At 54.0% G+C, this 13,192-nt stretch overlaps 2 protein-coding genes across 6 annotated transcripts in view; one reads left to right on the forward strand and one right to left on the reverse strand.

Annotated features, from left to right (window-relative positions):
- The window catches only part of HDGFL2 (HDGF like 2), a 25,680-nt gene extending 20,013 nt beyond the window's left edge, over positions 1-5,667 (forward strand). The window contains exons 10-16 of one of the 2 annotated variants that reach the window (XM_003788757.3): positions 1,396-1,499; positions 2,416-2,489; positions 2,787-2,857; positions 3,268-3,369; positions 3,642-3,855; positions 4,661-4,787; positions 5,241-5,667. In XM_003788757.3, the coding sequence (XP_003788805.1) occupies positions 1,396-1,499; positions 2,416-2,489; positions 2,787-2,857; positions 3,268-3,369; positions 3,642-3,855; positions 4,661-4,787; positions 5,241-5,340 (792 nt within the window). In that variant the 3' untranslated portion in view covers positions 5,341-5,667. The remainder of the gene's footprint in view (positions 1-1,395; positions 1,500-2,415; positions 2,490-2,786; positions 2,858-3,267; positions 3,370-3,641; positions 3,856-4,660; positions 4,788-5,240) is intronic. The other variant, XM_012804577.2, reaches the window with a different exon arrangement.
- Positions 5,668-7,920: 2,253 nt separating this feature from the next.
- The window catches only part of PLIN4 (perilipin 4), a 12,639-nt gene continuing 7,367 nt past the window's right edge, over positions 7,921-13,192 (reverse strand). For 3 of the 4 annotated variants that reach the window (XM_023512548.1, XM_023512545.1, XM_023512547.1), the window contains 3 exons: positions 11,999-13,177; positions 11,662-11,849; positions 7,921-8,757 (listed from right to left, as the gene is read on the reverse strand). In XM_023512548.1, the coding sequence (XP_023368316.1) occupies positions 8,263-8,757; positions 11,662-11,849; positions 11,999-13,177 (1,862 nt within the window). In that variant the 3' untranslated portion in view covers positions 7,921-8,262. The remainder of the gene's footprint in view (positions 8,758-11,661; positions 11,850-11,998; positions 13,178-13,192) is intronic. The other variant, XM_023512546.1, reaches the window with a different exon arrangement.

Below are 13,192 nucleotides of genomic sequence, written 5' to 3' on the forward strand. Positions count from 1 at the left end.
CAAGCGAGTCTCCTGCCTCAGCCTCTCAAGTATCTGGGACCACAGGGGCCCGCCACAACGCCTGGCTATTTTTTGGTTGCAGCCATCATTGTTTGGTGGGCCCAGGTTGGATTCGAACCCGCCACCTTAGGTGTATATGGCTGGTGCCTTAGCCACTTGAGCCACAGGCACCGAGCCTGAACTTCTTTGAAACATAATTTAATTAATGATCTTTAAAATTTTTCCTGGACTGTGTGCGGTAGCTCACACCTGTAATCCTAGCACTCTGGAAGGCCAAGGTGGGTAGATTTCCCTGAGCTTAGTAGTTTAAGACCAGCCTGAGCCAGAGGGAGACCTCGTCTCTAAAAAAAAAAATAAGTGTTGTGGTGGGCACCTATAATCCCAGCTACTTGGGAGGCTGAGGCAAGAGAATCACTTGAGCCCAAGAGTTAGAGGTTACTGTGAGCTGTGATGCCATGGCACTCTACCGAGGGCCACAATGTGAGACTGTATCTCAATTAAAAAAATAGATAAGTAGATTTTTTAAAAAGAAAAAAAATTAGGTGGGCACAGTGGCTCACGCCTATAATCCCAGCAGCAGCGTGGGAGGCTGAGGAGGGAGAATTGCTTGAGCTCAGGAGTTTGAGACTCGCCTGAGCGAGAGTGAGACCCTGACTCATGAAAAAAAAACAGAAAAATCCAGCTGGACACCGCTGTGAGCACCTGTAATCCCCAGCAGCTTCCAAATGTCCACAGTCCAAGTCTGAGTTTGCAGTGAGCTTTGACGCCACTGCACTCTGCTCAGGGGCATAGGGTGGGACTCTGTCTCAATAAAAAAAAAGAAAGAAAGAAAATTAAATTTTCTCAGCATTGGTTAAAAATCACTGTTTTAGACCAAGGCCCAGAGACCACATGATGGCGACCCTGGGCCAGGCCTGCTTTCTTTGGGGGAAGCAGGAAGAATGTCCTCTGCTCTCCTTGTCGGTCCCTTTTTATTTTTGAGACAGAGTCTCATTACGTTGCCCTCAGAGTGCCATGGCATCACAGCAACCTCAAATTCTTGGGCTTAAGAGTTGTCTTGCCTCAGCCTCCCTTGTAGCTGGGACTACAGGCACCCGCCACAACACCCAGTTGTTTAGCAGGCTCTGGCTGGGTTTGAACCCACCAGCCCCGGTGCATGTGCCCTAACTAGTGAGCTATGGGAGCCGAGCCTTTTCACTCCCTTTTGCCACAGAATGGGGATGGTACTCCTGGACCAGGAGGTGTTTCTTGGCCTCTTCCCCTCCGACCCTGCCTACCACCTCACCAAAGAGGAGGGGAAACAGAGTGTTCCACTACACCATGAGGTTCAGGGGTCTGAGCCTGTCCATCCCTCTATTCCCACTGTTCCACCTGCCCCCTTCTCTGCTGCTGTAGGCAAAGAAATCATCCAAGAAGTTGCAATTGCAAGGTGCAGAGCCCACCAGGAAACCCAGCCAGAAAGAGAAGAGAGGGCGGCCTGAGGAGAAGCCCCGAGCCAAGTGAGCCCCTGCTCTGCCTCTTCCATACCCCAGGGGCCTAAGCCCCCACATCCTTCACAAGAGAGGCTTCTGGATTTTGTTTTGGGGGCAGCTCCAGCTAAAGTTCCCAGTTCTTGAGGCCAAAGCAGGTTGTATAGGAACTACAACACAGGGCTGTGGTCTTCCCCTTAGGGAAGGGGTCTTACCTGGAGTGATCCTGCCCCCAGGGGATGCTGGGCAGTATTTGGGGACATTCATGGTTGTCAAAGCTGGGGAATGGGGCATACAGTGGGTAGAGGCGAGGGATGCTGCTCAGCACCCTGCAGTGCCCAGGACAGCCCTTCCTCAGAGAATGATCTGGGCCTAAGTATTCTCAGTTATGAGGCTGAGAAACTGTGCCCAGCCCAGTAGTTTTAATTTTGAGACCCACCAAGGTGGAGAGACAGAGCCATCTTCTGGCCCACTTTGTATATGGAATTCCAGCCATCAGTGCACAGACCTTCCTGGTGGGAACTTTGTGGTGTGGCCTAGCAGCCTGGTGTGGAGGGGTGCTCAGAACTGAACCTCAGTAATGCACTGGTTCTTGTTCATGAGTGTCAGGATTTAATACCTCATTCACTTGGTTTTACACAGCCATCCCTTTGCCACATGTAAAAGAAAAGAGTTCCAGGATTTCATGTTGTTTATCTGTAGGAACCAGAGGGCAGGCTCATGTCTGAGTCAGCTCAATGTGTGCAGCTTCCTTTGGCCTCTACCCTAGACCCGGGTTGTGACAGGGCCTTGACCCCTCCTCACCTCCTTCCCAGCTTCTGAGGCTTCCTAAAGGTTTCCTACTGCAACAGGTGCATGCCCACCCTCCTCAGGCCCTGGTCCCTCAGTGGGAGGGGGCTGCATGGACACTGGTCAGGGCCCTTCTGAGGGGAGCACCTCTCCACAGGCCTGTGAAGGTGGAACGAACCCGGAAGCGGTCTGAAGGGTACTCAGTGGACAGGAAGATGGAGAAGAAGAAAGGTGAGGGCCTAGCTGCTCTGGCCCCTTATAGTCTGTGATTCCTGAAGGGAGGAGGGAAAGGCTGTGACTCAGCTTGTCCTGTCCCTAAAAAGGGTGCTCTGCAGTAGGGCCCCCCAGAATATGTGCAGGGTTAGGGGGCTGAGCTGGACCCAGCATGTGTACAGACTGGGACCCCCTCTCCCAGTGACTCCTCCAGAAGGTCTTAAGCTACTACCTTGAGCTTGACCTCAGGAGTTGACCACCTAGGAACTCCATGGCCTTGCTCAGGCCTAGCAGCGTTCTCTCTTCTGGTCCCAGAACCTTCTGTAGAGGAGAAGCTTCAGAAGCTGCACAGTGAGATCAAGTTCGCCCTGAAGGTTGACAGTCCGGTAAGAATCTCTTCCCAGGGAGCACAGCACAGCCACTTCCCTGAGCCAAGCAGTCCCCTCTACCACCTTCTATCCAGGCTTCCTTAGAGTCTTGGGAAATTGAGACAAATCCAGGGCTCCACAGATGAGTCAGGTAGGGGTCCCCATTCCTATTGCTTATAAGCATGTGGAGGTCTCCTGTCCTGAGGGCAGTGTTCAGCCCCCCAGCAGGTGGTGCCACAGCTGGTCCTAGCCTTCCCACCCCGGGGACTGCCTGTTCCCCCAGAGTCCCCACCACTGGGTGGGAAGGCGGTGCAGTTCTATAGAGCCAGCCATCTCCACAGGGAGGAAGAAAGTACCTCCCTCCATAGCAGGGCCTCTGGGACCTCCTTGGCCATGGTATCTCTCCTCATCCCCACCCCATCCGGCAGGACATAAAGAGGTGTCTGAGCGCACTAGAGGAGCTGGGCACCTTACAAGTGACCTCACAGATTCTGCAGAAGAACACAGATGTGGTGGCCACGTTGAAGAAGGTATGGTAGGAACACAGAGGCAAAAGGTGCTGGTGGCAGGTGGGGTGCAGCAGGGAGCAGGCATCTACCTAGAAACTGAGTTCCTGGCAGAGCAGCCATTGGTCATTGAGGAAGCAGTGGGCTGGCGGGCAGAGGTACTGGGGCCACAAAACTATACTTCTGGGAGTTATGGCCAGGAGGGGTGGCATTGCTGGGGATAGATGGAGTTGGGGTCTTGGGGCTGAGGGAGTAAAGCCAGCTGTGCTTGGTGAATTGGGCTTCTTCGTGGCCAGATTCGCCGTTATAAAGCCAACAAGGATGTGATGGAGAAGGCGGCAGAAGTCTACACCCGGCTCAAGTCCCGGGTCTTGGGGCCCAAGATCGAGGCAGTGCAGAAAGCAAACAAGACTGGAACAGAGAAGGAGAAGGCTGAGGCAGAGAAGGCCGAGGATAAGCTGGCTGGGGAGGAAGCTCCAAAAGGGAAGGTGGAGGACGAGCCAAGCACTGGTGAGGGGCGGGCAGACGGGCTGGCCAAGCATTGGTGAGGGGCGGGCGGGCGGGTGGGTGTCTGGCCCCTGAGCCTCGGTCTCCCCACTGCAGAGGCAGATGCTTTGCAGCACCTTCTGGGAGGGAGCCCAGCTTTGCTCTCTTCCCCAAATCCGCTGGAGTGGTGTGTGCCTGTCAGGGAATCAGCACAGATCCAACTCTGTCCCCAGGAAAGTCAATGAGGGGGTGTTTGAGCTGTGCCTTGTTCCAGTCAGGATGCAGGTGACCTGGGTTACACAGGGGCTGAGGGGACCGAATCATGATACACACATACATCCATGCTGGTTGTGGAGCTCAAAACACATGAGGGCTGTGCATGGCTCAGGAGTTGAGTCATGCCTTGCGAAGGCAGTCAGTGGAGGTTTGGGGGGACAGAGGCTTCAGCTGAACTTGCTGGGCCGTGGGTGGGCTGAGAGGAGACAGAAGCCGTGTCCAGCATGGATGGTGGCCAAGGGTACTTTTGGGATCAGACGTTCCCAATTATAGGTGCTCAGAGCAGCCCTTCTGATGCTCAGGCCAGGGTACACTTGCAGGCTGCCAGGGGAGTAGCAGGGAAAACAGGCTACTGCACTGGGCAGGTGTAGGCATCAAGGTGGACAGGGATTTGCTGGACCACCGTGTCCAGTGCAACTCCACCCCAGGATGCGTGAAGGGTGCTAAGGGTCTTTCAGGGCCCTGTCTCCAAGCTGATATGCTCTTGATGAGAGGGTGGAGGGATCCCCAACAGGAGCCCAGCAGTAGCACATGATCCCTGTGTCCCACCCAGATCTTTCAGCTCCGGTGAATGGTGAAGCCACATCTCAGAAGGGGGAGAGCCTGGAGGACAAGGAACTTGAGGAGGGCCAGGACTCGGAGGGGCAGAGGGGCGGTTCCTCTGAAGACCTACATGGCGAGTAAGTCACAGGCCAGTACAACCCCATGTCTGTGAGCTTCTCACATTGGGCTGAGCCCTGCTAGTCTAGAAAGGGTCTCAAGGGAAGTCACCCCCACTGGCCCCCAGCTGGCTGGCACTTTCCTCCTGGTGGCCTCTACCAAGGTGGCTTCAGGGATTTGAGCCTCTAGGCCTCTGCCTCTTGGGCAGGTGGCTTCTTGCTGACCCTCCAGAATGGCGCCAATAGGTAGAGCGAGCATTTATTGAGTGGTTGGCCTGCACTGGGCCTGGCTGGCCCTTAGGACATTGCACCCTCTCTGGTGGGTGGTGGAGAGACAGAAGGAAAAGTGTTACAGGGGACTTGGGTGCTAGACTTGGGGCACAGCTGTCCTTGGGGCCCTTCTCCACACTTATGGTCCCAGAGATGGGAGGGGTTTGAGGGCACCTCATGCCACCTTTGCTGTGTTTCCATCAGCAGCCTGCAGGAGGGTCCTGACCTGGACGGGCCTGGGAGTGACCAGCAGGAACACGAGCGGTCACAGATGGACTCGGAATCCCTGGATGAGGAGAGCTGAGCTGCAGGCAGCCGAGCCAGCCCCCACCCCGAGCTCAGCCCACAGTAGATGTCTGTAGGCCTGCCCTGTCCTTCACAGCCTCCCAGGGAAGCAGAGAACTTTTGGGGAAACGCTGTGCTGTTTGTTTGTATTTGTCCCCTTGGGTTTTTTTCTGCCTAATTTCTGTGATTTCAAACCGACATGAAATGACTATAAAGGTTTTTTTAATGAAAAAAGAAATTTTATTGGCTTGGTTTTTCTAGCATTACCAGTGCAGAGGGGCTGGAGCTGGGAACAGTTTGCTGCCATCAGAGGAGCCCTTTGGGGACAAAGGGTTTAGCCTCTGGCCACTGTGTGTTCTAGGCCCAGCCCAACCAAGAGCAGATGAGAATGGGGCCAGAGCAAATCTTTTCGAGGAGGAAAGGGAGAAGTAAAAATGTCTCGACTTTGTCTCTCATGCAGAGGCCATGATTTGACCCTTCCTGCATGTGGCAGCCCAGTGCCAGGCAGGACAGGAATCACGACTGGGAGGATAGGGGTATAAGTAGGCCAGGAGGTTGGGGACTATGTCGGTCTCCTCCCACCTAGGCTTTAGGTAGCTCTGGGGCACCCCTGGTAAGTGGGCATTCATGGCGGATACTGTGGTTTGTCTGTTGTCTTCAATGTTCAGGAGCTATGAGGGAGGCCTTGACTTAGCCATGTGGCCTTAGTCAAGGGACCTTCCCACTCAGGCTTCCCTTTCCTCATCTGTGTAAAGGGGTTGACCCCAGCCTCACAGGACTGTTACATAGGTTCACACAGGGAATATGGGCATAGCTCCTAATGAGGTGCCCAGCACACAGTGGTTGCTCATTTGACACCCCAGCCCATGATGGCCAACTTCCCTCCAGCCCAGCCAGCAGTCAGACTGATGGGAAGGGGGTCCTAACTTTTGTCCAATGTTTGCTTGAATGGATGAGCCCGAGCCTGTTTTCTGCAAATGGCTGTATGTCTAATGTTGTAGCCTCAGGTGACTGTGTGAGACAGACTGAGGAGGAGGTGTGAGAAGACTTCCTGCCCTATCTTGTCACAGCTCCATCACCTGGGGGCTATCCTCAAGGTGTCTGCTTCCCTAGTTTGGAGCTTTTGTGCACCCTGGGTGTTCACTGCCCCTGGTGTCCAGGGCAACCCCTTTGGGGTAAGCTGGCCCATCTATCCTACATTTCCTGGGAGTTCAGAGTACCAGAGCCATTTTCTGAGAAGAGGGTGCTTTATGGGAGATAGCAGGGTTATGGTTTGTCAGCAAGAGGGTAGCTTTCTGGGATGGTGGGGGATGCACAGAGCTCAGGCTGTGATGTGGTACCTGCTTGGCTGGAGCCGTGAGCAAGGCCAGCAAGGGAGCTGCTGACACATGGGTATCCTGAGTATGCATCTCTCTTCCTTTCTTTCTTTCTTTTTTTTTTTTTTTGAGAGACAGTCTCATTTTGTCAACCTCAGTAGAGTGCTGCGGCATCACAGCTCACAGCAACTTCCAGCTCTTGGGCTTAGGTGATTCTCTTGTTTTAGCCTCCTGAGTAGCTGGGACTACAGGTGCCTGCCACAACGCCTGGCTAATTTTTTTTTGCAGTTTGGCCGAGGCCAGGTTTGAACCTGCCACCCTCAGTGTATGAGGCTGGCACCCCCTGAGTGTGCGTTTCTGTAGCACATGGGGCAGCAAGACAGGGATGGGATCAGAAGCAGCAGATGGGTTCACTGCCTGCCAGTGTCTTCTGAAGATCATAGCCTCTGACCTCTCTGGCCTGCCTCCTGTAGCCTGCCTCTCGCATGCAGGGGAGGAAGAGGCTGCATTAGACACACATGGCCCAGCCCTGGTCTCCACCTCCAAGTGCACATAACATGGGCTCTGGACCTGGCCTGCTAAGGGGCCACAGAGCCTTAGGTGTGGACCAGAGGTGCCAGGTGGCACTGTGGTGAGTGGCTGGAGGCAAGAAGCAGCTGGTTTTGTCACCACCTCCTGCCCTTTCAAGTTGTGCAGTCCTCAAGCCAAGCTGATACAAAGGCCCTAGCAGCTTTGTCCCAGTGAAAACCTTTCTCTTGGCCACACAAGGGCTCCGTAGAGTCAGCAGCAGTCTGCCTGTGATGCTGGCAATTTTCTAGTGCATTCTGGTATGTGGGAACATGGTTCTGTAGCCCCTCACAGTGCTGGTTGAGGGCCGAAAATAGGCTTTCAGAGCGAGGATGGAGCTGCCTAGACCCCAGGACATAGCAGTACCCCATGTTAAGCTGTTAGCTATGGGACTAGACTGTGGGGCTGGAAGAGTCCCCTTAAAGATGAAAGTTTCCTAGCTCAGCGCCTGTGGCTCAAGCGGCTAAGGCGCCAGCCACATACACCTAAGGTGGCAGGTTCGAATCCCTAGCCCGGGCCCACCAAACAACAATGATGGCTGCAACCAAAAAATGGCCAGGCATTGTGGTGGGCGCCTGTGGTCCCAGCTACTTGGGAGGCTGAGGCAGGAGACTCGCTTGAGCCCCGGAGTTGGAGGTTGCTGTGAGCATGGTGCCATGGCACTCTACCCAGGGGGATAGCTTGAGGCTCTGTCTCAAAAAAAAAAAAAGATGAAAGTTTCCTAAAGTGGGGTAAATGGGGAGACTTCTAGGCCTGGCACATTTTTGCTTCACTTTGGTAATCACAGTGCTCGCTCAAGATGGTTCAGGGAAGGTCACTGGTGTGTGATCTTAGTGACCCCAGGCTCCCAGGTCAGGAGAGGAGCCAGCAATGCTTGAGGAGAGGTGGCAGGCGTGAGGAGTTTGGAGAGTGAAGGCTCAGCACAAGACCAGCTCTAGCCCCCAAGGTCCAGGGCTTTGGGGAGCTGAGCTTGAGCTGGGTTTGGGACTGGGGAGAAGGTTCGGAGTTAGTTCCTCAGACAGGGCAGGGAGACCCCTGTACCCAGCCTGTAGCTATAGCTACTGTCTGGCAGGGGGTGAAGCAAAGGGCCCTACCAGCCAGCCGAGTGGAGGGCTGTGCTGCAGGCTCTCCAAAAGCTCCTCCAGCCCCTGCCATGCCTGACGCACACGCTCAAAGCTTTGGGCCAGCTGTGCTGCTGGCAGCTCCTCCATGGAGCCAGTGGATGACACAATGCCATAGAGGTTGCAGAGGCTGTGCCGTGCCTGCCCAATCCGCCCCTGGAGCTCAGCAGGCAGGCCCTGGAGGCCACAGGCCAGGCCACTATAGGCTGTATGTAGCTGTTGGGCAAGGCCACAGACCCTGGCCAGAACCCCTGTGTCCTGCTCCTGTGGGAGGAAGGCACTAGGTGAGGGGTGGGAGGAGGGATCATCAAGGGGACAGGAGGGCCTCAGCTCGACCAGGCGTACCTCCTGGCTATTGGTGTCCTCCACACTGGTGCTTAAGCCCTGGTCTAGACACAGCTCCCCATCCAGAGTCTGCTTGGCCTTTTCAATCTGGAAAGAGAGAACCCAGCTTCAGGGGACAATAGCTTCTTGACAAGGACCTGTCATGCTCTGTCCCAGGGCTTAGGGGAGTTGTTCAGAGTCCCGGCCCTGGAACTTCGTTTGTGTCCAGACCTTTCCCAGGGCAGGTGGAAAGGCCATGAGCTTAGAGTCATTTGTACCCTGATGGGCTCATTGTCTTATATAAGGAGGCAATAATTCAGGTTCCCCGTGAGTTCATCAGGAGATGAAAAACAACTCCTCAGCTCAAGACCCTCCCATGGCTCCCCATTTCCCTAAAGATAAAATCTAGTTCCTCACCATGGCCTACATATGCTGGCCCCCGGGACATCCCTGGCCTCATGTCCATCTACATCCCATTGCTGTCTCTGCCCTGGCCACACTGGCTCATTGCCATACCCAACTACTCCCAGCATGCCCCTGCCCCCACCCAATGCTCTTGCCCTCCCAGCCTTTGCCCCTGCCATGGAGACCTAGAACCAGGTGCTCATGTACCTGTCCTAGGTGCGTCCAGGCATGTGGTCCAGGCTACACAATGTGGTAGCCCCCAGACCTCTTGTCCCATCTCTGCTATTCTCAGAGGGACATCCCTGTCTGGAGTGACCTGGGTGTTTATTTGGTATTTATCTCCCCGTGGGATGGGAACTCTTTGTTGATCACTTTTTCCTTTTTGTTGATCACTGTTTTCTTGGTACATAGTAGTCTGACAAAACACACACACAGGGTCCAGTCTTCCTGGTCCTCTCAATAGCCTGTAGAAAAGGCAACAAATGTTGCCTCCAAATTGCTATTGCCCTCCCAGACCCCTCCCCTGCCTTGGAGATCCAGAGCCAGGGGCTTGGGCAGACCTGTCCCTCTGGGGGTATCCAGGCATGCGCACCTTGCTCTCTCTCTCTGCCCACCGCTAACACCTCGGTAGACCCTGGCAGCTCTGCTTTTGAGATATACCCAGAACCCCACTGCTGCTCACCTCTGCTGATGCCAGTCACAAGGACCATCATTACTTGACTGGATTTTTTTAGAAATGTCCTAGCGTAGCTGTCTCCTCCAACCCCTCCTACTCTACTGGGTCTGACCCCTCAGTTGTAGTCAAGGATCTTCTTAAATAAAGCCTACCTTAGATTTGGATACTCCTCTGGCTACAGACCTCCATGGCTCCCAACTCCCTTGAGGTCAAAGCCCAAGTCCTCCCTGAGGTCCACCTGGCCCTGCACAACCTGCCCCATCCCCTCCCTTCCCTTGCCTCCTCCCTCTCTCCCCTTCGTACTCTGCTCCAGGCACAAGAGCCTCCTCATTGTGCCTCCAACATGACAGACTATGTCTTACCCCAGCCCCTTTGCTTGGGCTGTGTCTCTGCTCAGATGACACTTTCAGATCTGACTCAAATGTTTCCCTCTCAGGATGGCCACCCTAGCACTCCCATTCCCTTACTTATCCTGACACTTTTTTTTTTTTTTTTTTTTTTTTTTACAATTCTGAGCATCATGGGATGTACCATATAGTAGTTTGTTAATTGTGTCCCCCCCCCAACTGCAGTGTCAGCCCTCAAGGTGAAGACTTTGTCCTTAGTATTCCCCAAGGCATGCAGTAAATACTTGTTAAATAGGGGAGGAGAGAGGGGCAAATAGGAAAGGAGAGAGCAGATCGGTATGTTCCTACCTAATGGGTACAATCTAAGAGTATATGACACACCTCCTGGGTGTGGGACACAACAACAGAACTTTACCTAACACATGCAAACATTGTAACTTAATCATTTGTACCGTGGTATTAATCTGAAATTTTAAAATACTTGTTTAGGGCGGCACCTGTGGCTCACTGAGTAAGGCGCCAGCCCCATATACTGAGGGTGGTGGGTTCAAACCCGGCCCCGGCCGAACTGCAACCAAAAAAGAAAATAGCCGGGCATTGTGGCAAGCACCTGTGGTCCCAGCTACTCGGGAGGCTGAGGCAAAAGAATCACTTAAGCCCAGGAGTTGGAGGTTGCTGCAAGCTGTGACACCACAGCTCTCTACCAGGGGTAATAAAGTGAGAGACTCTGTCTCTACAAAAAAAAAATACTTGTTTAAATGAGCAAACCCTTTCTCCTTCTCTTGCAGTTTCCCTTTCTTGAAAACACTGGTGGTGAATTCTTGCCCAGTCTACTTTGGTGGGAGGATCCAAAGCAGAAAAATACTTTGTGAAGAGCCACTTACAACATGCTGTGAGGTATGGTGCCTTGGTTCATTCTTTGACACATGTTTACTGAATTCCTGCCAAGTGACTACTTGTCCTGTGTGCTGGAGACACAGCAGCCACTCTGCACCCTGGGGATGTCTGCAGTGAGGTGAGGTGTCCTGAGGGTCCCAAGGATAGACTTGCCCTTGGTACTGTGAACATTTGGGGCCAGATCATTTTCGGAGATGGGATCTATTCTGAGCCCTGCAGGGTGCTGAGCAGCATCGCTGCTTGCACTCACTCCATGCCTGGAGCACCTTCCCCAGTCCTGACAACCACAAATGTCCCCAGACATCCACCAAGTGTCCCCTGGGGACAGAATCACCCCGGGTGAGACCCCTAAGGTTAGGGGATTTCACTGACCTCCAAAAGGCTCTGCTTCCTACAATCACCCACCCTGCTGAGGTTGGGGGGGGGGGCTGCACACATTTAAATTCATACCCTGAGAGGGGAGGGAGTAAGAAGGGGAGTCCCAGGGACTGGAGGTCCCCTGGTCTGTACCATCTGCCTATTGAAAGTTTATTCTGATGTTCAATGTGAGCAGGGAGCAACCTGAATATTCCTCCAAACAATTAACTCAGGTCTCCCCCTGGGTGCTGTGGACATTGGGGCTGGAGTGGGGCCTTCTTGAGCACTGCAGAAATCCTAGATGTGCCTAGAGCAGGGAAAAGCTCTTACCAGTGTGAAGCAACCCTCCAGTTGGGCCAAAGCATCCCTGGCTTGGAACTGGCCGTGCTGCAGGTGGCTCATGGCATGTTCAAAACCTCGCTGGCGGAAGCCAGGGGTCAGGTCTCCTAAACGGACAAAGTAGCTTCCCTGGTCCGCGAAGAGCACCTTTGGCCCTGGCTCAGAGGCAGCCAGTTGAGCTAGAGAGGGGAGAACAGACTCAATCCAAGAACCCCCTTTGGGCAACTGGCCAAGAGTTTTATAAAAGTTAAGCCCCCACTAGAAGCAGCATGAGCCTGGGGGACCTGGCTCAAGATGGGTGTGCCCCTCCCCAGCATCTTATCCTCACCTTGCTCTGCAGCGCTCATTGGGTGGAAGATCTCCCCCATCCCCTCCAATTCATCCTGCAAAGCCGCAAAGCCCAGGATTCCTTCAGGGCCACACATGGCTGCCAGGTGCCCCACATCCTCGCTGACCAGGGCTGCCTCTTGGGGAAACAGGGCCTCATCACACACAAGGTGCCTGGTGGTGGCTGCGGGTTCCTGGGCAAACTCCAGGCCTGCAGAGAGAGAGTCTGGGGGACTGGAAACCCCAGTGGTCAGGGCTTTTGGGGGGCTCAAGATGGTCTGTTCCTTGCCTTTGTCTGTGGTCCTGCAACTGGTGATTTCACCCCAGATAGTGTCTTGGGTACGAGGTAACAAGTTTTGGAGAGTACCAAGACCAGTGTGGACAGCCCCTATGGCCACACTGCCTGCCCCACTGAGCCCAGTGGACATTGTGTCTTTGGTGCTGGTCAGCATGGTCTTGGTGGTGTCCATGCCAGTTTGGACAGCCCCTTTGGCCACATTCACAGTGCCAGTCATCCCACTGCAGATGGTGTCTTTGGTACCAGTCAGTGCAGTCTTGGTAGTTTCCACAGCAGTCTGGACAGTCCCTTTGGATAAGTTCACTGCCCCAGTGATCCCAGTGGTCACTGTGTCTTTTGTACCCATGGCCATAGTCTTGGTGGTGTCCAGGCCCCCTTGAACAGCCTCTTTGGCCACATTCACAGCACTGGACATTCCACTACAGATGGTATTCTTGGTGCCAGTTAGGACAGTTTTGGTGGTGTCCATGCCAGTCCTTGTGGTTCCTTTGGCCACATTCACTGCCCCTATAACCCCAGTAGACACTGTGTCTTTGGTGCCACTCAACACAGTCTTACTGGCATCTAGGCCAGTCTGGATAGTCCCTTTGGCTGCACTCATGGCACTGGTCACTCCAGTGCAGACAGTGTCCTTGGTGCCAGTCAACACAGTCTTACTGGTATTCAGGCCAGTCTGGACAGTCCCTTTGGCCAAATTCACTGCACCCATGACCCCAGTGGACATAGTGTCTTTCGTACCCATGGCCACAGACTTGGTGGTGTCCAGACCCCCCTGGACAGCTCCCTTGGCCACATTCACAGCACCAGTCACTCCACTGGTGAGAGTGTTCTTGGTACCAGTCAGGACAGTCTTAGCGGTATCCAGGCCAGTCTGGACAGTTCCTTTGGCCACATTCA

The sequence above is a fragment of the Otolemur garnettii genome, unplaced genomic scaffold (genome assembly GCF_000181295.1).
Source record: "Otolemur garnettii isolate 467f Iridium unplaced genomic scaffold, OtoGar3 scaffold00029, whole genome shotgun sequence".
Classification (NCBI taxonomy): domain Eukaryota; kingdom Metazoa; phylum Chordata; class Mammalia; order Primates; family Galagidae; genus Otolemur; species Otolemur garnettii.